At 37.8% G+C, this 23,786-nt stretch overlaps 1 protein-coding gene and 1 long non-coding RNA gene across 3 annotated transcripts; one reads left to right on the forward strand and one right to left on the reverse strand.

Annotated features, from left to right (window-relative positions):
• The first annotated feature begins 820 nt into the window (after window positions 1–820).
• ppm1g (protein phosphatase, Mg2+/Mn2+ dependent, 1G) lies at window positions 821–13,649 on the forward strand. 2 transcript variants are annotated; one of them, XM_017304182.2, is made up of 14 exons: window positions 821–976; window positions 1,233–1,361; window positions 3,610–3,679; window positions 4,400–4,485; window positions 5,493–5,622; window positions 5,719–5,833; window positions 5,914–6,104; window positions 7,207–7,394; window positions 7,490–7,615; window positions 8,807–8,909; window positions 10,502–10,633; window positions 10,747–10,876; window positions 10,958–11,057; window positions 12,152–13,649. In XM_017304182.2, the coding sequence occupies exons 2-14, from the start codon at window positions 1,251–1,253 to the stop codon at window positions 12,344–12,346; spliced, it is 1,677 nt and encodes a 558-aa protein (XP_017159671.2). In that variant the 5' UTR covers window positions 821–976; window positions 1,233–1,250; the 3' UTR covers window positions 12,347–13,649. The 2 variants fall into 2 exon arrangements, with proteins under 2 accessions (XP_017159671.2, XP_017159672.2); XM_017304183.2 differs by having other exon boundaries at window positions 5,917–6,104.
• An 807-nt stretch (window positions 13,650–14,456) lies between these two features.
• Window positions 14,457–16,541, reverse strand: LOC145550998 (uncharacterized). The gene is made up of 2 exons (XR_014086761.1): window positions 15,991–16,541; window positions 14,457–14,756 (listed from the first exon to the last, which is right to left on the reverse strand). It is a non-coding gene; the product is annotated as an uncharacterized LOC145550998 (long non-coding RNA).
• Window positions 16,542–23,786: the final 7,245 nt, after the last annotated feature.

A 23,786-nucleotide genomic window follows, 5' to 3' on the forward strand; every position in this document is an offset into this window, starting at 1 on the left:
TGGATAATTTTCATTAAATTTATCCAATAATTAAGCATTATCTGCTGTTTTCTGATACATAACAGCGTTTCTCCTGATTCTACCTGACTCTCCTGAGTCTACTTCTACCTGGAGTTGACTCAACAGAAATTTTACTCAAATAAGAGTAATACTTCATAATAAAACTATTCAAGTAAAATATATAAAAGGAACTCAATAGTAAAAATACTTCTAAAAGTAAACTGTAACTGGAGTAAATGTAACTAGTTACTACCCAACTCGGCCAGTCTATGGTTTGACTTGTTGGAAAAAGTGATCTATTTGAAACGACAGATCTATTTATTACAATGGAGTATTAGGGCCATTAAAAGAGAAAGAGTATCCCCCCCCCCAAAAAAAAAGACTCAGCCATTTTTTGATTAAATTCAGAAATTTTCTAGAAAAACAATAAAATTTTAGAGTTTGAAAAGTCAAAAATTTTGAAACTCAGAAATGCCCATGCTTTTTCTCGAAATTTTCTTAGATTAATCTCAAAATACCAGAGTGTTTTCTAGCACATTTTTGACTTTGTATTCAAGAATATCCTTTTTTGTCCTTTAAGAATTTCTTAGATAAATCTCAAAATTTCAGAGTTTTTTTTCCAGCACATTTTCGACTTTTGGAGTTCAGAAATGTCCTTATTTTTTTTCTAGAACATTTCTGAGTTATTTTGGGCTGAGTTATATTTACAATGGTTCTGATACAATAATTTATGAATATTATCCATAGAGGTACATCAGTACATGGCGTGTTTCACAGTCAGTCCGGTAGGTGTCAGTAATGCGCCTTTCAAGTGGTTTACCAACCAGCTCGAGGTGGACAGAAGAGGAAGTAAAAGTAGCAGTAGCAGAAGGAGAGGGAGGAGAAGACAGCGGCTTTTATCGCTACACGTGTAATAATTTCTATGTGAATCTACCTTCTTCACCTTTTATAAGCTAAATCTGCTCGGCCAGAAAAGGTAGGTTTGCTGCGACTCAGCGTACCGCCTCTCGAGGGCTGCTGTCGGTTCCCGTTGGAAGTTGAGCCGGTTTGGCTGCTGTTAGCACCGAGCTGGTGCCTTTTTACTTTTTGTTGTGCTGTTGCTAACTGCAGCTAGCTGGTTAGCGGTGGTAACCTGCGGAGCTGCTCAAATGAGACCAAACTTCACCCACTGATACTCCGTGTCTTTATAAAAGGATCTAACTTGTGCTGTCATCCTCTCTCCCGGTGGGAAGCCACTGTAGACGAAGACCATGGGGGCATATCTGTCGCAGCCGAACACGACCAAGACCACCTCCGACGGCGGCAACACCAGCATGAGCTACGGCTTCTCTGCCATGCAGGGCTGGCGGGTCTCCATGGAGGTGAGGCAGAAAGTCATTCACCGCTCAACCATCATGGTAGCTTGTTCACTGAACGATGAGAAATCTGCCCTCAGTGACAAACAACCAGCGCATCAAAACATGTTAAACGCCTGTTTGATTATACGGAGGAGTGGTGTTTTAAAATAAATCCAGGAAAACAGCGTTTTAGCAGACATTTCACTAAACCATGTGACATCCCACCCTCCTCTGTTAACCGGCATTCATGGACATCAGTTATTCCTATTACTGGGATCCATCTATCAGACAGGAAACACTAATTATTGGGTTATCTTTACATGCCATCTTACATTTGAAAGAATATTGTTGGCAGATTAAAGTGAAACATCTGTATATCATTTAATTACTTCAAACAAGCTGTTTGAATCTTGAATTTGGCATTTGCAAACATAATTCTCAAATAATCGATTAATAGCATAAGAGTTGCATTTAACAGTTTTAATAATTACTAAAAGTATTTTATTGTCAAATATTTATGAATCACAGACACTTAAGATATCACCAATCTGTCCGAAGAGTTTAAAATATCTCAGGGTTTCCCCCCAGTGTATTATAAGCCTGGCGGGCCACCAGGCTTTACTTTGCCCCCACCGGCTTAGCATTACTTAGTCTTTTTAAAATGTTTGCATTTTTTAAGGCTTTATAGTTGGTGTTAAGGTGTCAATCTTTCAATAACATAATTATCAAGTGACATTTTCAAATTTCAACTCAAAAAATGTTTGAGTTAAAAACTGACGGGCCTCTGGATGATTGACTGCCCTAGCACCCAAACACCAGGCATAGCAAGTTATTTTCTGAGGAAACCTTGTTTTCTCAGTCATGGGGCATTTTCACTTGTTCCATCACTTGCTATGTATAACAGTGAGCATAAATGTAGGTAGAAATGCCAGTTCTTTCATCGCATCACCATTTCTAGGTGTGCAGTGGAAGAGGAAATTGATCCGTTCTTGATCATGGACCCACGTCTAACATAACGCTGTACGGCTGAATGAGTTCCTTTGTTTGGGTTGTCCTTCACAAAGAATGTTATAATGTTTCCCCTTATTGAGCACATGTTTTGCTCTTTGCTATTCTTGTGGTATTCAGATAAAATGTAAGGAAAACGCTACAGTGGAAGAGAGCGTGCATTTAATGAATCACATGGAGCAAAACGTTGGCAAAACAAAGATATGAACCTAAGAGTTGTGCAACTGGGTGAGCTGCACTCTTGCTGCAGTCATCCTACACATCTGTGTGCAGAGGAAAATTATTGTTGAAGCTCCAGTCAAAATTAATTCAGACTCATGTTTTTAAAATTTTTTACCATTTGAAGACATCATATTAGTTGTAAAAAATGTAATCATCATGCAACGATTGTATTCCTTTGGTCAGAATCTCTGGGTTCCTTCATTGCCAATCAAATGTTGGGAAGGAGAGAAAATGGTTTTCTGTAGTGTGGAGGAAAATTTAGCAGAGGCGAAGCTCACTTAGAATCTGTGGCAGCTGTTGATGACATAAATAAGTAAAAGAAAACATAGAAACCAGAGGTGACCAGATGGATATTAATCTTCTTATTAAACTAGGATGCACACCAGTTTCTATAGACCAAAACTGGTGCGCATTCTTAGTTTTAATCCAGTCGGTGAATAATAAACATTTTCAGGAATTAACTTGAATGTGAGCTGAAGTGGTTTGAAAGCCACTGATCTAAACTTGTCAGATCCGAACATGAAACTTCTCCCTTAAATTGTTATGAATGATTAGATTAAATCAGCCTGAAGGAAAATGATATTCATCTTCATTTGCAACGACCTGAGGCGTATCGAGCAAGAAGCAATGCAAACAAATCCAAGAAAAAATCAAATAAAAACTGCAGAAACTTGATATTTTCATGGACTTGTTCCACCAATGCCTGAATTTTCACGTACAGCTTTTATTTGTATCCAGGTTAATTTAGTACCTCCACATTCCCAATTTATATTTTATAGACATTTAGCTAAACTATTGGGTATCTTTTTTGTTTGTAGTTAAAAAAAATTTCATGATTTAAACAGATAAACAGTCAATAAAATGAAGAAAGTTGAACCTATATTTTATGTATTTCTGAAGGCTTATGAAATGGAGATTGAGCCTTAAACTATTATCTCTGTAGATATTATTTCTAAAATGTATTTGTCGCTCCTGAACATAAAATTGGCCACTTTTTCCCACCAGCCTTTTGTTGATGTTTTGATTTGTTTCATTTTTCCAGGACGCTCACAACTGCATCCCAGACTTCGACGAAGAGACGGCCATGTTTTCTGTGTATGACGGCCACGGAGGTGATTAAATTAAAGTTTTTAAGTTAAATTAAAGTTTCTCTAAAAGAGTTTGGAGTCTGATTTTACATTTTTCCAGGTGTAGATTATTTATATTTCCGTTTGTTGGCTTCGTCTAATCCGATATGTTCTTCTAATGACACGATCCAGGCAGATTACATCTCAGTTTCCTCCATTTTGAAAGTGGCTACATATTCCTTTTAATTTTATGAAGTTGCTGCTTTATTGATGTTGGTTAATTGTGTGTTTATTTTGATTTGTGAATGTTGTTTGGATAACTTCCATCTCGGATGTGTCGCACATTAAACCATCTTTATACCGCAGAGTTAATCATCTTTTTAAATGTTTATCGAAACCAGAGGTGCTGCAGATGTTTCAGGTTTTACTCAGGTGACAAAGATTCATCTTTAGACCAAACAATATAGACGTTTGTTATGCGTTTCCTTATTTACAGCTAATTTTCACTTCCCAGACCACAGTAAAGACATTTGGTGTGAATTTATACATAATAAATGTTTTTACTATTTGAAATCTGAAGAAGTGTTGTTTTAAAATGCAATCAGGGAAACTTGTGTAACTTTTATTGTCTGATAAGCAAACTTTGTTTTAGTCAGTTTACTTTATGACAGCTCAGCTGTTTTTCTGCCGTTTCCATGGCGACTTGCTTTGTTTGCTTTACATGCCACTCTGCTGCCCTGAGGGTTTATATCTCCTGCTTTTTAGGTGAAGAGGTGGCTCTGTACTGTTCAAAGTATCTTCCTGACATCATCAAGGAGCAGCGGACGTACAAAGACGGGAAGCTGCAGAAGGTGATGAGCCGATAAATTAGAAACTAATTAAAAAGTTGTTTCATCTCGGAGGAGAAGTCGTGTCACTTTGTTGCACACAGAATGTGTTTGGAGCGTTAAAAACTTGTTTTTAATCCAGGGTTTGTACGGGTCCTTAAAATACTTGAAAATGCTTAAAGATTAGTTGTTTTAAATGTTTGATATTTAAACTGTTACTGTTTTGTAACAAAGTGCAATCTAACGCTTGATTAAATCTTTTTTCCTAGAAAACTTTTGGTATTTTCATAAATCTAATAAAGATTTTCAAAGCTGTCTGAAGTGAAATCAGATTAAACTTCTCTTATTTAGACAATTACTTAGATTATTTCTATGTGCTAAAAACCAAATAACTTGGCAAGAACATTTTTAGAGATTTTTTTACTTTTTTTTTTTACTTTCTTCGTATATTGTTTATTATACGTGCATTAATTTGAACATGAAAGTCGTTTACCTTTACATGATTATTTTAAAACACGTTATTGTAATTAATATTTGAGTCAATAACTTATTGATCTGTGTAACTGTTGGCTAATATTTCATACATTAAACAACGTTATTGACATTGTGAAAAGATCAATCTCTTCCAATGAAGAGATGCAAAAACAACCAGTCAGAGCCTGGGGGAGGGTCTTAGTGCTGTCCATCAACATCTTGAACGCGCTGCTAAATGTGCAAATGTCAGAGAAACGGCTCGGTGTTGCAGAAAAACAGCCATGCTAACTAACTTTAGCATTCACAGCAAGCCATGGTAGGTGCAGCGTAGGAAAGGGGCTGATTGACAGCAATAAGACCCGCCTCCTGGCTCTGATTGGTAGTTTCTAGATGGCGCTGGTAGAAGAGGAGGTCAAATTAAAAAAAAAAAAAAGTCCAGCAGATTATTTCTCATATACTAACAAGTTTCAACAAATAAGAAAAAAAAACATTTTTTATAGCGGACATACTGCAGCTTTAAGGACAATTTTTAAAGCAGACATTATTTATGCTTGCAGGCACTGGAGGACGCGTTTCTAGCCATCGACGGCAGAATAACCACAGAGGAGGTCATCAAGGAGTTGGTGCAGATTTCCGGTCGCCCCGCCGAGGAGCCGCCGTCTGAGAAGGTGGCAGAGGAGGACGACTGTAAGCTCAAAAAACCTCTGATGGCTGAAAACGTGAAACTATCCGTTTATAAACGCAACATCAACATTTCTGTTATCCTGTTTCTCCTCATGTCAGTGGACAACGAGGAGGCAGCGTTGCTCCATGAGGAGGCCACCATGACCATAGAGGAGCTGCTGGTTCGCTACGGCCAGAACCTCAACGCCGTCAAACATGCAGCGGCAGCCGCCAGGTACTGCAGACACGACGTTTACAGGTTTTACTTACTGCAGCAGAGGGAAGGGAGTCACTGAAGTTCAGCGTTTTCCTCAGCAGCGCAGCTAAGAAGGCCTCCGCCCAGAACGCCGAGGTCTCGAAGGAGAAAGGAGAAGATCCTGAGAAGAAAGGAGTGAATGGAGAGGTGAACGAGGAGGAGGGAGATGGGAAAGTGAAGGAAGGAGCAGCATGTGGGTCCAAACTGAGAGCCTGTCGGAGAACAGGAGGCAGTGAGGGAAGCAGTTCAGGTAAAATTACACTCGAGCTTCATAGAGGTGTTGAAAATCCTTGAATCTCAATGAGGTGTTTGTTTGGAAAGTTCTTAATTTCTGTATGAAGTCCTTGAAAGTGCTTGATATTCAAGCTGCAGTTTTAATTAAATAAATTGCAACTTGTTGCTTGATTAAACATGTTTATATATTTTCATACACCTGATAAAATGACACTTTTTTCCTCGCTCTCTGAAATTAAGTCAGGCTTTTGTTTACAGAATTACCAAATTTATTTCAATTCTCTAAAAGTCATAAAACTTCACAAGAAGTTTTTATTAGACATTTCTTTGTAACTTACTTTGTATATTGTGTTTAAAACCTTAATTTGAAAAGGAAAGTCATTTACATTAGCACGAGTAGTTTGGATTGTTTAAATGTAATGAATATTTATTCTTAATGAGTTATTGATCTGTGTGTTTGAATAGTTTGGCTCCTATTTTATATGTTAAACAATGTTATTGAAGTTAACATTAATTTTGTGAAATTGGTGTTTGTGAGACAGACATGTCATTTCCTAACATTTAGTTTTATTTTAATTTACCTTGTCCTCGAAGTAAATTGTAAAATACAACTATAAGACGTTATTAATAACAGTAATAAATTATATTATGTATAATCCTTCTATGTTCGTCTCAGATCCAGTAGTTTGACTTCTGATTCTAATACACCTCAGTTACTAATAGCAACAGGAAAAAAGGGGGGAGGAGCCGACAGTTACCGGTTGCTACGGTAACCACCATCTGCAAGAATGAATAAGCTAATTTTGAGGAACTTCACTTCTTTAATATTGTTAAAATTAAAACCTGTTGCATATATAATACTGAAGTTATCAGCTTTTAGCTGATGATGAACTTCACTTAAAAAGGGACAATACAATTCAAACAATGTCACCATTTGATGACTGATTATAGCAAACGCTAATTCACTTCTGCAATTTGTTTGCATTTTTTACCTCCAAAGTGTGGTGCTGGAAAAAAAAACCCCAAAGTGTTTGAATTTTACTGTGAGTGTACAAAACCTGTCCAGAGGTCTTCATAAAGTAGAGATTTATTTCTTCTTCTTCTTCACTTTGTTGCAGCTGAGAGCGGAGAGTCGGGAAGTTCCAACGGAGAGGAGAAAGCTGGGAAAGCAGAAGGAGACGCCGGGCCTTCCTGCTCCTCTGCGTCCTCAAAAGCCACTGGAGACTCAAAATCCAGATTCTTTGACGACAGCGAAGAGTCTGAGGAGGGAGAGGAGGAGGAGGAGGAGGAGGGGAGTGACGAAGAGGTGAGAAGAGGGGACCAGAATAAACTGCGAAAGTTCACTGCGAAAATTCACACCGAGTCATTTTGTTGAGCTTTGCTTCAACTTTTTCCTCTCAGGATGGGAGCGACGAGGAAGAAGCAGACAGCAGTGAGCTGGAGGAAGAGGACACAGAGGAAGGAGAGGAAGACTCTGAGGATGAAGAGGAGGAGATGTGTCTACCAGGAATGGATGGAAAAGAAGAGGTCTGTAGAAACATTAGATATTTGGCTCTTAAATTTACGATGTATTCATTACAGATGCAAACACAGATTGGATAAACTTTGAGGAAGAGTTCATCCACTTCTTAACTCAGATGAAGAGCCTCAGTCTTCTTCACAGCCAGGTGCTGCTGCACATCTGCTTCCTGATTAGTCCAAGCTGTGACGGTAACGTGTGAGGAGCTGTTGTCTTGTTGGGAAGTTACAACATGATGCGCATCACAGAGAGTCAGAAAATGAAGAAAAGGTTTAGTTCAAGTGGCTAAACTACAAGACCCATAATGCAAAGCAGCAGAAAGCCACGTTGGAGGGATTTATACTCATTCGATCCGTAATGTCGGCTCATTTGCCCTGAAGAAATACTTCCAGATTATCCTTAAAGGTTTATCTTTATCAATTAAAACACTACTTGTTATAAGATTACATGTTTCCTTAATTCTTCTGATGAATAGTAATAATCATAATTTAGTTCAAAAATTATAATTCAGTAGAAAATAAGCAATAAATCAATTAATTGCATGATAAATTGAAGTAAGCTCAATAATTTTAACTTGGACAACAGCCTTTAATATTGTTGACAAGCCGCCATTTTGAGAAAAAGTGAAAACATTTGACACCTAGCACTTGGTTTGCACCACCTGCCTCTTTTGCCTGTTTTCCTTCTCTAAGCTAAATTATTTTTTTTTTTTAATGCTATTTGGGTTAGCAAGGCTTCATTATCCATATTAAATATTATTATTTTGGATAATAATAATTAAATATTGTGTTAAATATTCTTTAGAAATTGAAGTTTTTTTTTTATCTGAGTGGGAATGCTTGGAAATTATTATGAAAAATCAACATTTTTATTATGAAAAGATTTTAGCTAGATAAATGTTAAATGAAATCAACCCTATTTGATAAGAAAAGGCTGTTGAGAATGTTCTCCCAATAAATACCCAAAATCAAGTTGAAAATCTTTAAATCTTCATCAATTGTAATTTAAACAAACCACGTATCTGTTACATCTAAACCTGAATTACATGTTCTTCATATTTTTACTTTCTTAAAAAGAAGACTATTGAAGCTAAAAACCTGGTTTAAAATATTTAGATTTTTGTTGACTGGTTAAAATGTTCTTTGGGTTTTTGTTCTTATGTCTTTAACGGGTCGGCCCGTCCTCCATGTTTGTTTCAGCCCGGCTCGGACAGTGGCACCACGGCCGTTGTGGCTCTGATCCGAGGGAAGCAGCTGATCGTGGCCAACGCCGGGGACTCCCGCTGCGTTGTGTCTGAACGAGGTAAATCCGCTCTGCTTTTCAAGTGTTCATGTTGTAAAATGGCAGCAGGGAAGCAGGAGGTGTGCCTTAAACATAGCAACTTGAGCGTTGCCATGGCGACCCTCACCAACGTAAGGCTCCAACTGCTTCTATATTCTGGGTTTTTCTTGATTTCTCCACTGGTTTATTTTTGTCCCAGTGCTATCAGCTCGTTTAGCTGTAAATGTGGAGGGAATGTAACGTAAAAGCAGATTTTAAGATTACAGATTACATGGAAAGAGCCCAATCTCACATGGAAAACTGATTCAATCCCACATGGAAAACTGATTCAATCCCACATGGAAAACTGATTCAATCCCACATGGAAAACTGATTCTGCCTGTTAAACTCAGAGATGTCAGACTGAATTTAAAGGTATTGTAAAGATTTAAGGTGGTATTACAGAGATAATGGTTAACTGTAATAAACTTTTTCTGAAGAAAAGGTGAAAGATAAGAAATCTAATATTAAAAATAAAACTTATTATGCAAACTTCACATATTTGTACAGTATTTTCCAGACTATATGGCGCACTCAAAAGCCTTTTAATTTTATCAAAAAATGACAGTGCGCCTTACAATCCGGAGCACCTTGCATTTTGTTCTGGAGTAAAACAGCGCCCTCTAGTAAATTAATATGGATGAATTCTGGTTGTGCTTTAAAAAAACGCGCAGAAGTTTTTGTGCAGTTAGTGTTTGGTGTCTACAAAACGAGCTGTCTCAAGTCACAGCACTGTGCCGTTGCATAGCAACCCCAGCCAAGCCAAGCCCCGTTACCTAGCAACCCAAGTGGAGCGCTAGCACATTTGATCAGTTGGTTTTACTACTACATGAGCTCTACAATGGCTGCTGGGAAAGTCAACCGTTTGGTTGTTACCATCCAGAAACCTCTTGCTGCTTTCTTTTTCTTAACTTTATTTTTTATTTGTGGCATTTTGGAAATATAGATAGATTGAACATTCAGACCACTTCTAACAAAAAATACACAGCATCTAGTTGAAATAAGGCAATTAAATGATAATAAAAAAGAGCAAAACCCAATGTGAGTACATCCCCATTTAAAAAAAAAAAGAGGTGATCACATTTGGTGCATTTTTTTCCTTTGGTCAGCTGGTTTTACTTCTGTATTCGTCGTACAATGGCTGCTGGAAAAGACAAGTGTTTTCTTGTCGACTTGCCCAGAAGTCACTTGCTGCATTCTTGTTGGTTGTGCAGGATGCTCCACTTATGGTTTTCTAATATTTATAGTTGCATAATTGAGCATCATTTTGAAGCCATTTTCATGTGCGAGTGTAAATGTTGAGTTTTGACCAGCAGCAGCTTATTTGGATTTAAAGTGACAAGACGTCCTAAAACAGCTCAATCTGAAAGGAGCTCAGAACTGAGCAGAATAAAATCTCATAATCTAAAAATGATTTTGTGCAAAAATGTAATGAACATGTTTTGCATGAGCCAAAACATGTTCATTACATTTTTGGTAATGAACATGTTTATCCTTTTCAAGGAAGTTTAATAGGTCTCCTTTAAAGACTTTCAGCTGCTTTGTATGAAATAAGAAGAGCTGCGTCTCTGCAGGCAAAGCTGTGGACATGTCCTACGACCACAAGCCAGAGGACGAGGTGGAGCTGACGCGCATCAAGAACGCTGGAGGGAAGGTGACCATGGACGGCCGGGTCAACGGAGGACTGAACCTCTCCAGAGCCATCGGTGCGAAGCTTCAGACTCGACTCTGAAATCTATTCAACTCTTGTTTCAAACTTGTTTTTTGCCACCTGAAACGAGCGAGTTGGTCAATGCAGATTCTTCACGTTGACTTTCAGGCGACCACTTCTACAAGAGGAACAAGTCGCTGCCGCCAGAGGACCAGATGATCTCTGCCATGCCGGACGTCAAAGTTCTGACGCTGAACGAGGATCACGACTTCATGGTCATCGCCTGCGACGGCATCTGGTGCGTCAAACGTTACAAATGTGATTTAAGGTGAAAACCTGCATGGAGGAGCGTCTTTAAGGGCGTTTTCTGTGACTGCAGGAACGTGTTGAGCAGTCAGGAGGTGGTGGACTTCATCAGCGAGAGGATCAAACCCGACCAGGACGGGAAAACCAGAGCCCTGTCCGCCATCGTGGAAGAGGTGGGAGCTGCTCACTGATAAAATGATTTGATTCAAAAACTATTTTTAAATCACAAACCAATTTCTTCATTCAGACTGAGATTCTGTTTAAATTATGTGACCCGATAAGAAAAGAAGGTGTTAAAACATTAATTTATTTAAAAAACCTCAATGTAGAAAAAAATTTATGTTCCACTGCATCAAATTCAATCAATTTATGTTGAAACAAAAATAGACTTGTGCTTGAAATTCTGCAGCTTAAATTACCAGTTTTGGGTTAGCTTAGCCGACTGGCTTTTACTCAAAAAATAAAATAAACAAATCAAAGAAATATTATAAATATAATAAGCAGATAAAATGCGTGTTTGTTTGTTTTTTTTTTTTTTGAGCATTTTGAATCGATTCAAAATTCCCAAAACTAGGATTTGTAATTTTCTATAGAATAATTTTTTTTTCCTGCACCTCTTTTTAGAAAATATATTTAAAAATTAATCTGAATAAAAATTTAATAACCTAAAAAGCATTGAAAGCATTTCTTTAGTGAACGTTTGATCCTTCCTAGATTTTAAAAAGACGTTCAATAAGAGATTTTTTTAACAGAAATTCAACCAGATAAAGTTAAAGTTTTGCCACTTTAGGAGTTTTGGGTAGAACATATTTACTAAGATATTTTTTTTAAATCTTAAATGTAAAATGTGTATTTTTATTTTAATTTTGGCTTAATTAGTACTCTGGGTTATTTTTTTAGTAAAAAAAAAAAGAAGTAACCCAAAGACTGGTCTTTTTTCAGTCTCCATTTAATCTAATCAATTATTCAACTATTAAATTAATGATTACTTCAATCAGCTCTAGTTTTTGTTTTTAAACTTTTCTTATATTTGCAGTTTCTGAAATATGCAAACATTGAACATTCAAAGACAAATAGAAAAGTAGTAGAAATCATAAAGATGATCAATCATTCGGCATTTCTTGTTTTTATTACCATTATTTAATGAAAAACTCCGTCTCTCCTTTGTGTGAGTTTCCTTAATTATTCCCTCCAGTCCAAAGGTGACGATGCGTTTCACTTTTGGTGCTGAGCGGTTCTTCACGTTGCTCGTTTAAATCCCAAACAGCTGCTGGACCACTGCTTGGCGCCGGACACGTCTGGAGACGGAACGGGATGCGACAACATGACCTGCATGATCGTGACGTTCAGGGCGCACCCGGCGCAGACGGACGACACCAAGAAGAGGAAGCTGCCGGAGGGCGGCGAGGAGGCCGAGCCGGACGAGAACGGGAACGACAGCAAAAAGGCGAAAAGCGACTAGAGGAGGAGAGGAACTCCCCAGAGGGAGCCGCTGGTCTCACGCTACCACAGACGCATTCTGTACAAAATGAAATCCTTACCTCACCGACATGATTTCCGATTTCCTCCCCGACACCACAGAGAGCAACATCAGCTCCGCTAAGGTCGCGCGTACTTTTGGTTTTTGTCACTCGTGCTCTGTTCTGGGTGGATCTCCACATCGACTCGCCCTGCAGCCGTTTGGTTTTATCGGTTCTCTGGCCAACTCGCCTTCCCTGCTTTAAGTAGCTTCAGTTTCCATGAATTCCTCACCTGCAGGCCGCAGTGCAAAGGGGAACCAGTCCACAGAAATAAGATTATTCCTCCAGTCGCTTCCCTGATCGGTTTTGTTCAGACTCGCCCGCGTCTGCTTGGTGTTTGGCTGTCGGACCTGCCACCGCTCTTTGTGGCGCTGCACCATCACAGTGTCCCATAAGGTGGCGGGGAGTTTCCTGTAGCTGCTGTCAGTGAGTGAGTGAGTGAGGTGCATCATGTTCCGACTTCGGGTCGTCCGTCTGAATGTGTCGGTTCCGTGTTCCGGGTTCCTCTCTCGTAAAATCTGTGGCTCTGGTTTCGCTCTTCAGAGAGGAATGGATTCTTTGCTCTTATCCTTCGTATATCTATCTTTCCATTTAAGCATCCATCGTTCACTAATAATTTAGTTTTTCCTCGCCGATCTTGTAAAATGCCTTTTTTGTCATTCCTGGTTTGTTTGTGTTGTTGAACAGCCTGTAAATGTTCATGTGGGGAAATGTCGTTTTGAAGCTCATGAAATTTCCACGGCAGGAAAACCGGACCGTCTTCAGCACCTTCCTTTGTTCCCACTGTAAAACCTTTTAAGGATAATCTTTAGGACATGTATTTTAAGTAAAAAGATTTTTTTCTTTTTTTTTTTGATGAAATCAGTCTTGAGGCGAATTTTAAAGAAGGATTTTCTTTTTCGTAAGCACATTCTGATGAAACCTTGCTGCTGGACTGTAGGAAGAAAGCACAAGGTTATTTTTCTGAGACGGAAACATGTTGAAGTTCAGAGCACCGAGGCTGTAACTGTTATTATTTTTCCTTAGGTTTTCATTTTCAGAAGTCTGATTTAAATCGATGTGACTGTAAGTTTCTAGTGTACTCTCTCGTCAGCGTAACCTTTTTCTGTACATAGGTTTTTCAATACTTGCAATCGAAGAAAAATGCTTTTTCTTTGTAATTGTGAGTTGAGTCAGTGTGACATTTTGGTGCATACTCTTTTGACACCAGTATGTAAGTACATACAAATACATTTTTTTAAATAATCACATTTACTCTGTGTGTTTTATGAACAGCTTTAAAAAATGCGGGTTGATGTCTGTTGTAGAAAATAAAATTAATAGTTTTAAATGAGATGTACAGAGGCAAAGATACTGTGGCTTAAAGTAATAGCTGCATTTTGAGATGCAGAACTCGTCATAAGAGTTAAAACCTCATCGACTGCAGATGACGAGGCCGTTTTCTGTTGATAAGCATTTTAAATTTAGCTAACTTTGTATCTGCGATGAGGACAGTAACGGTTATCTTTCCTTCTTGGTCCTTTGGCTCCATATACTGTGAAGCTTTAGAGCTGCAGGAGTCCAAACTCACAGGCCCAAAAAATATTTTTAAAACCTAAAATCACAAAAGTTTTTATTGAGATTTTGTTTCTGCGCAACAAATTAAGCATGAAATAAAGCAACAAAATAAATAGGATGTATGTTTTGTAATGTGTAAATTATTGCAGAAAAAAGCTTTGCATATGTTTGTTACTGAAAGAAAGGTAACCAGTTTACGAACTTTTTTTAAGGTCAAGTTTGTCTCAAATGGTTGCAACTCGCTGTGTTTTAGGTGTCGCTACCTGGCAGCAGAGGATCTTTTACACAGACCACTTAAAATCATCAGTCTCTCTGATTTTGCTCTTTGTATGTTTATGTTTGAGTAAATTGAACATTGTTCTTTTATTTTATAAACTACTGACGTCTGAAATTCTAAGAAAAATGTTGTATTTGCAGAAAATGAGAAATGATGAAAATAACAAAAAAGATGCAGTGCTTTCAGACCTCAAATAATGCAAAGAAAACGAGTTCATATTCATTTAGAAACGATAATTTTAATGTTTTAACTCGGGAAGAGTTCAGAAATCAGCATTTGGAGGAATAACCAGGTTTCCAATGGGGCTCAGTGCAGTTCGCCCTTTTCCGCCACCAGGGGGCAGCCCAGGCTTAAGCGTCTGCGCTCTGTTGCCTGCTGTACCCAGACTGTCCACCAGATGGCGGAATAAAAATTTATTTCGTCCGTGAAACGTCAACATGTCGCTATGAAGCGGGCAGAGGTATGCCTGTGGCACGAAGGGTGTAGAGTCAGCAGGTTTCCACCCAGTTAGAGAGCAGCTGTGAAACCAGTCACATCAAACCATTATGAACAAAACAAATCATGAGACTTACTGACTGGTCTCTACATATCTACTTCCTGTTTCATCAGATATGTAACTATTATAAAACCATGAGATGTTGGATACACTAGCTCTGCTCCCTGAGGATCACTGTCGCTACAGGAACAATAGAAAGCCAGACAGGAAGCATCCACTGTCCTTGGGATCTAAAAATGGCTCCCAACACACCCAAGCGCATTTCCTTTTACACACTTTTACGCTTCTTTTTGTTGGTTTTCAATGCACAGATGAGCAGTTTTGTTGTTTCTGTGGCATTGTTTGTCCCGACTCATCCTAAAACAGAAATACAGTCAAAACATAATCATTCTGATTCTGAGCCACTGCAGTGGTGAGTATTTTGGCCCTGGTTTCTGCTTCTTCCTATGGGCCATGGGAGAGAAAACAGGAGTAGATATCTGCCAAAAAAAACGTCTGAGATTTTCTAGACAAAAAATAGGAACAGTTTTGAGTTTGACTTTTGAAACTCAAACATTTCTAAGTTTTTTCAAGAACATTTTTGAGATTAACCCCAAAACTTGGAGTTTTTCTATCAGTTTTTTTTTTTTTACTTTTCATACAAATCTTAGAAATTTAATAGAAAAAACAAGGAAATTTCTATTAAATTTCTAAGATTAGTCTAAAAAAATCAGCGTTTTTTTCTTGCGGCAGGGACTCCCTGTATATAACGGTACAGTTTGAAGTAGGGCTGGACAATATGGCTGAAAACAGAATCACAATATAATGATTTCATATCAGTCAATATTTCATTATTATTGATTTGTTTTTGTTTTTTTGTTTTAAATATCTTAAATGCTGTCCAGCTAGTAATGTGACCTTTCCTGTGTTATCCAGTTCTCATTCCATGCCATTATTTGTTATTTTTAAGCCGTTGTGAGGCATGGTGTCGAAACCTTAAACTGCTCCTGCACAAGTTACTCAAGAGGTTGTTGCTAGGTAACCAAAGAGTGAGAGAGTTAGCTTATGAAACCTAGAGATTTTTAGTGATACTGTGGAGTAATTTTAAAACTTGTGGAGATTTTGCTTTTCAGGTTGTGGCCCCAAGGCTCTGGAAATCTCTACTGCTGTCGCTGCACTACAAGGGGCTGGTTTTTACCAGGCCAGCAGTTTGTTTTTATGTTTGTGTCTTTTTGAAGCAGATTTTAATGTCTGATATGTAAATAAGTGTTACTTACTTTTCTACGCTGTTTTTCTATGGACCAACTCTAAAGAGGTCCAGCTGTGTGTGCGGAGGAATCTGTTTCCGTCTCCAGACTCGTAAACCTGAATGCTGGTCGGGCAGAACCGCAGGAGACCAAACTGGACCCGGAGTTGTTCATATAACTCTGTGTGTCGTCTCGCCAGCAGGTCTCATATAGAAAGCTGGACCACAATAACAGGTTGTAGTTCAGAAGGCATTCATCAAGACTTACAATCTTTTTCTGTCATTCCTAAAAACTGCACTAACCCTGCTGCCCTCATTCAGCACGGGCGTCAGCAATGCTGCAACCAAGGCACAAGAAACACAGACTCATTCCTGTGGTCACACAAGGACAGTCAAAGTACTGACTGGCATTAAGAAGAAGTTTGAGTCCACTCAGCTTCAATCTGGCTGAGTCCTTACCGTCAGGTTTGCATCATTTATGACTGCATGCTGCTTTCCAGTCTTGCATCATTTGGGGTTTTCAGAGTCTAGGCGCATCAGGGTCAGCTTTGTTATTATTTCTTATTGAACCAAATGTTTTCAAGGGTGACAACAGGGAGGCTGTTTGAGCCCATGGATTGTATTATAATGTGGTAGTTTGATAAAACTATATAACTATATATATATCTGTGTAACATCTGTGCATGTTACACATATAGCATGTTTCTATAGTCCCAAAGCCACATTGTGTTTTCTGATCTTCTCTCACTTTCCTCTGTTGTAAATGATCATTTACTTACAGCATATCCACTTGCATAAGTTACTTTTTGATTATTTTTTGAACATGTACAAAAAAACACTAACAGCCTGAAGCACAATATGAAAACTTTTGTTTTACATATTCAAAGGAGTTGGAAGTATAAAGTTATATTCCCACTCTGTGTTATCAGGTTGGACGTTACTGCTGATGCTTGAATCTGCAGAGGATTCAGTCAGACGCCGTCAGTTGGACGTATCAGCATCATTCACTTCCTGTTGCTGTGTGTTGTCAGCCTAAGCACGTCAGATAAACTGATGGAAAAACTCCCAGAATGCATTTGATCTTTTCCGCTTTCCCGTCACTTGGTCCCATCTTTCAACTTTCTATCCACTTCCTGTCTCCCCTTTCCTCCACCTTCTCATCCTTCCTCTGCGGCCTCTAATCTTTTCTTTCCTTTCTGATAACTTTGTCCTCCCTTCCTGTCCTCGTGTTCATCCTCTCCTGCCAAATTCATCTGACATTTCAGATCTCTGTCCTGGTAAAAACGCAGAGAAAAGAAACCTGTGTGAAAAAGTAGTTGCTCTTCTGCAGATTTCTTCTGCTCCAAAAACAACAATAACCTGAGTAAATACAAAATTCAGCCAAACAAAGTCCGTGTTTCGATGTTGAGTTAAATGTCAGCTTTATCCATCTGCATGGTTTCTCCAACTCCTAAAATTTATTAATTTTATCACTTTGGAGGGCTTCAAGTATGACTCTCAATCAGATTGAAGGTCAGACTTTAACTAGGCCACACCAAGAAAACATTACATACAAACATTACATACAGATGCATTCAAAACTTATCCTGTTTTTCTCCTCTCTAATGTTTACCAGACGTAGCATTTTGCATGAGGAAAAGTTTTTATTTAAGTATGGATATTTTATATTCTATGTGATGAAATGCATGTAAAAATCTAAATAAATATGCTTTGTAAACATTTTACTACTCCTTTAAGTTGTTAAGTAAGTAAAACTTCATTTTATTCATTGGAAGGTAAATTGCTGGTGTGTTTTGAATCATTTTCCTGCGACATCACCAAAGTTTGCTTTAGGGTTTTCTGGAAGACAGCAGAAATGTCTGATTCTAGAAATTACAACAAAGTTTTGAGGTCATGAAGAAGTAAAGTAGCAAAGCAGCCCCACACCATAATACTGCCACCACCATTTTTGACAATTCATAATATTTTCATAATATGCTACAAGATACACACCTTTGAAAAACGTTTTCTTTTTGTCTCATTAGTTCACATGACATTTTATTAATTAGGGACCATAAATAACAATATATATCACGATAGATACATAATCAATATCAATAGATATATATGTAATATATCTGATAGAATATTTAAAATACACGACAGTCACCAAACTCCAATCCAGAACCGCACGGCATTCTGGGAGATGTAGGCAGAGGAAAGTCTTTAGCTGCTCACGCTCTTTGGTTACCTAGCAACAACTCACTCACTCGCTCTTTGGTTACCTAGCAACAACCTGTTCAGTAACTGACGCAGCAGCCATTTCTGGTTTTGCCGTCGTGCCTCATAACTGCTTCAAAATAAAAAACTGGATAAAATAGGAAAGGTAACGCCACCAGTTCAGCAGTATTTCAGATATTTAAAACAAAATACTAAATCCTGACTGACTAATATGAAACATATTGTTATCATATTTTGATAAGTTTTTCAGCTATGTCGTCCAGCCCCATTGTAAATGATAGACTGACAAATACATAACATTCATTTCATTGCATAGTTTCAGATTCCTCATTGTAATCTTTCGTGGCTTTAAATCAACCATTGCAGAGTTCATCAGTGCAGACCCTAATAAAAACCTGAACCACAAACTTTAGCAAACACCCCTGGACACACACGCACACATCCAGTGTGTATACTGGAGCTGATGCACTTCCTGTATAGCAGGACAAACCCACACATTCCCGTAATGGTCAGAGATAAGAGATACTGGGAAACAAGCAGCTGTGTGAGGAGTCGACATTGTGTAGCTCTTACATCACTCTATACATTTTTCCCAGTAAATATTTTACCTGCTCTGCATCTGAACTTGAGCGTGATTCTCAATGTAAAAGAATACAGTCTAAAGTCAGTTTCTATAATTTTCCTGTCCACTCTTATCGTTGTGGCACATGATCCTGCTGTGGCTTTATTTTCTGTCACATTTTCCCTTTTCTCCTCCATTTAGTCTGGTCACGAGTGTAGAGTGTGATCATTTAGTGCCTCGGATATGAACAGAAACAGCAAAGAGCCTGGGGTAATGTTTATATCCTACAACCTTTTAAAAATATGATAAGTGTTGCTGAGATTTAAAACAGATGTTCAATTTATGAGCAGTATTTTCATTTAATGTTTTTAGTGTCTAAAAACATTAAATAAAATGTTTTTATTTCATTTAAGATAAAAACAATAACTTTAAATGAAAATAAAATGTTTTTATTTTAATTTACAAATAAATAAAAAATTTAATTTTAAAATAAAAAGAATGTGTTTTATTTTAAAATAAAATACATTTTACTTAAAATTTATTTTTAATAAAAATAAATTCATTTTTATTTATTTTTTTTAAAATCCTAATTTGTAGATTGAATCTAATTTAATTTACAAATCTACAATTTGTACATTCATTGCAAAAATTACAGATTTGTGCAATTAATTTAGAGTTAGTTATGCTCACCTAATTTAAACATTTCCAGGAGCAAGCATTTTAACTTTATTACTGAGCTTACCTCTCAACAGTGAGGTTTCTTTATGTTGTGAAAATGTCAGTGAAAGACACGTTGTTCAGCCGTCACACACATTACCAGAGAATCACAACTTCCTCATTCTGCTGCAGAAAGCTGCTCTGACTCCAACACAGCGCCCAAACAGACCAACACCCAAAGACACTCACTTTTATCACTAAAGGACATTTTTTGACTCGAGGACATGAGATTTTAGTCGAAGAAGATCTTGTGATATGAAAGGTTTTAATTCTGACTGCGGCTGTTTGTCTTGTGATCCGTTTGAAGAGCATCAACGACAACTTGGTGGTCTATATGCGGCAAAACCCGATCATATGAATAGTTGTCTCATGACAGATGTGACTCTGATATCTTTAACACTGATAGTGATAATCTTCTGGGAATGTAAAAGCCAACTGAGTAAATTTTATCTTTGTTTATTGTAGCTATTGTAAGTTTCTTGTTACGGTAGCTATGGTAACGGAACAGAGTTCTACCGCAATAAACAGAAAAAAGTGTAAAAAGCAACTTAATTTTAGCTTCAGTCGTTGGTGATGTTCGATACCAGCGATTTCATTTCCGATCCAATACTTAGTCAAATTGAAGCTAGTATCGGAGGTACGGATCCGATACCGATACTTTGTGCAAACACTTATATCATCTGTTAAATCTAAAAAAAAAAGTGTAATTCAAATCTTGGTTTCCGAAAAAGAAAACAAGACGTCACGTTTATTCATTTTAAACTCAGAAGAGACAGCATTGTCATTTACTATAGCTTGACTATTTTAACAGCAGAAAATATGTAAAAAAATATGTAAAAATGTTACTACAAACTAAAAAAAAATAGCAAAGTAAGAGCCTTACTGAAATAAATCTTTGTTTAATTATTAAGAGCTACTATAAAATAAAAGCTGAAATAGCTCAATGAATGACTTATTTTATGATCTGTCTTTGTGTTTATGTCTGACCCTCTGAGCAGCTGTGCTTACCCATTACACACTTGCCAGGTGGAAGAAAAAGTAGTTCCCATCAACCCTGTCTCATTTAGGCAAGATCTTCACAATTTATTTACTTTCTAACATGCTTTTGTTAAGCTACATTATCTCAAATCACTGAAATATTTAAAGTATTGCTAGTTGGATTTGAGAATCGATCTTAATGCAGAAAGTCCTGATAACGATATTTCAGTATCAATCCGCACATCACTATCAGGACTGCTATGACACGGAGCTGAGCTGTTCACGACAGTGTTGCGGTTGCTCACTATGGTAAGACAGGAGATCTAATCGATTCACAGACTTTTCTCAATTGGAAAAATAAACTGCAAAGCACAGATGAATCAGTATTTATTTATTTATTTTTACCAACAGTGATTGCCGAGCTGGAACTTGACAAGGAACTTGACACGTAGCTTAGTGCTAGCTACCTCGCTATTCGTAGCCAGAAAAAAAAAACGTAGCCAATGTTCAACCAACGCTGCCTTCTTTGCGTTCACTTTGACTCCTCTGTATTTAAACCATCATTTAATTTTCTCTACACTGTGCTTCTGTATCAAAAAAAACATTGAAATGAAACTCCCGGGTCGTCCTCATCTCCCAACGTTTCAAGCTCTTCAGATGTCGCCATAATGTTTTTGCTTGGGTTGTCCGGTCCGAACATCCGGGCAACAGTGACGCCATTTGCAATGAGTGCCATAAGGAAACTAGGTAAGTAGCCGGGATTAGAGTTTGTTTGAGTGATTTGAAATATTGCTAGAAAACTGGCTGCTGTGTTAATCGAAGGAATTGTACTAATGTATTGAGATATGCATAACAAGAAATGGCAAAAACAATCGTAATTATTTTTATTTGTTCTTATCTAGCTCTTCCGTTGGTTGATAAATGATCAAATAATCTGATCATCAGTTCTGACTTTCTCAAAATTGACTGGATGATACAGTAAAGCTGCTGTTGCATTCTGGGGTGAGACCAAACTAGGTGTGTCTGTAATAAACTGAGGACTCAGCATAATGTGCAGAAACACATTAGACTCCCTGTGTTTTCAGGGATGAGCCCAACTCCCCTCATTCTGCGAGTTTCAACATCACTCCCTTTCTCTCCCCAGCTGCATGCTCTGGGTTAAACAAACAGATTTGAACATCTTGTGAGAAACTCAGATTGCATTCTCATACAGAACATTTTCTCCTCCGGTGTTTAACTTTAGAGAAAAGTTTCATCTGTAGAACTGAGCTGTTGCCATCTACAGCAAAGATTCACCGCCCATGAAGATGACTAGAAGCAGAGCTGAAACTGGGCCTCCTCCTTCTGGCTCCATTATGAGTCCGCTCGCCCAGCTGAAATAAAAGGACAAAAGTTCTGGCCAAAAGCCTGCTGGTCACTGTGTGTGTTTGTGTGTACCAGCTGGTTACATCTGGTTCAGGAGGCCAAAGAGGGAGGCTGCTTTCACCCACCTCTAAAGATCAGTTACTAATCCCTGTTTCCCAGAAGTCTCTGTTTATGTCAGAGGGAGAGAGATTTGTAAACGGAATGTCTTCTTATAATGCAAAATTCACATGTTGAGGGTTTTTATACTTCCATTTGGGTGATTTATCTCTCTGATAAGAGATTTTGTTTTTTACAGTATGTGATTTTTTTGGGGGGGGGGGATGGGACTTGTTCTATTGCTTTTATTTTAAGTTGGTGGTTTATTCCTTTCGTCTTTTTTCTGTAAGTCGTCTTGTTTTCATTCCCGGTCCTACTATTGGGGCAAAAATGTCCATCAAAAGACAGCTTTGCTTTCTGTCTAACGTGTAAACAGATTTGAAAAGGAAAAAAAGACGATCAAAAGAAGTTGTCAGATGTCTGAATATTACTGGAAATCATGACCTCCGTCTTCATGAGACTGTCTTAGAAAAGAGTCTTCAGTCAGAGGCTTCTTCAAATTCACTGCAACACAGACTGCTACAGTACAACTTTTCTGCCAACAGCCATCAAACTCTACAATAACTATTTGAAGAATTTGAATGAAGATGAATTACAATATTTAAATTCCCTTTGGGATCAATAGCGTATATTTGAATTTGAACTTAATTGGAGAGTTCTGAGAGTTGATTAGCTAATTTAGGACAAATTTTCAGCTAATTTATTTTTTGGTGATGCTGTGGTATCTTTTTCATTTGTCTCGTAGCTCTTTCTCGTTTTACTATGTTGCCAACATTTAACGTACTTTCATAAATGTTTCACTTCTGTTATTTTTTTCTTTCAGTTACGGATGTCTACCTATTGAGTTTTATTTTGTCGATCTTGCACAGTTTTCTTGAATTGAAAGTGAGCTCTGCTTTGGGGCAGATTCCTGTAACGTTAACTCTTATCTTTATACTGAACAGATTCAGGCTGACAAACCCTTCAGGAATCTTGACTGAACAACAGAAACCGCTGCCTGAGTGCTTTATCTCATTCAAACACACTTTATCCTCTGTGTCCTTCCAAATCTTCTCGCCTCTCTTCTTGTATTTCCTCATAAAACCCACTCCTCACCGCTCCCTTTTCGCATCGCCCTGTTTGCTTTAGGATGCGTGTTCAGAGTTCACATACGGAGTTGTCTGGCTGTAACAGCTTGTGACACATGGAGAGCAAACCAACTATGTAACAACAGCTGACTGCTGTGTTTACATTACAGCTGGGGACACAACCCCCTCTCCTACGCGTTTGCTTCAACATCAAAACAAGCTGAGTGAGAACTGTTTTCTGGATCATAACTGCCTTTATTGATCAGTCAGAATGTATTGACTGGACAGCCTGGAAGCTCTAGATCAGTGTCTCTCAAACTTTTGCAACCCAATGACCATCTAGCCCATTTAACAAACACTCACGGATCACTTAACTTGAAATTGCCCCTTCACTAGCACAACATCTTCATATATACAACCTGAAATTAAAATATTTGTCTCTTTACTCACTTATTGTTGTCTCCTTTGTTCATTTTAAGAAATATTGTTTATGTTTTGTAAGTGTGACTCGCCACAATAAAACCATGAACACGTCAACTAGGGGCGTTTTGAGTTATTTACAGATGATGAAAGTTTGTATTCTAAGCTTTCAAATGATTGAAAACACATGGAAATCAAAAAAGTTCTTTACTACAAGTGTTGTGTGCATTAACATTTTAATTTGTAATTTGTAATTTAGAAGACAAGAAAAGAAAAACAGACTAGAGTTGTGTTGGCAAAAACAGAAATCTTCTTTCAGCCATTAGATAGGCCATCATAAATAATTTTATTTTAGGTGTTAAGATGCAGTTAGTCAGCGTAGGGTGCAGTGCTGCTCACTGC

This window comes from Poecilia reticulata, chromosome 3 (assembly GCF_904066995.2).
Source record: "Poecilia reticulata chromosome 3, P_reticulata-male-v2, whole genome shotgun sequence".
Lineage (NCBI taxonomy): Eukaryota > Metazoa > Chordata > Actinopteri > Cyprinodontiformes > Poeciliidae > Poecilia > Poecilia reticulata.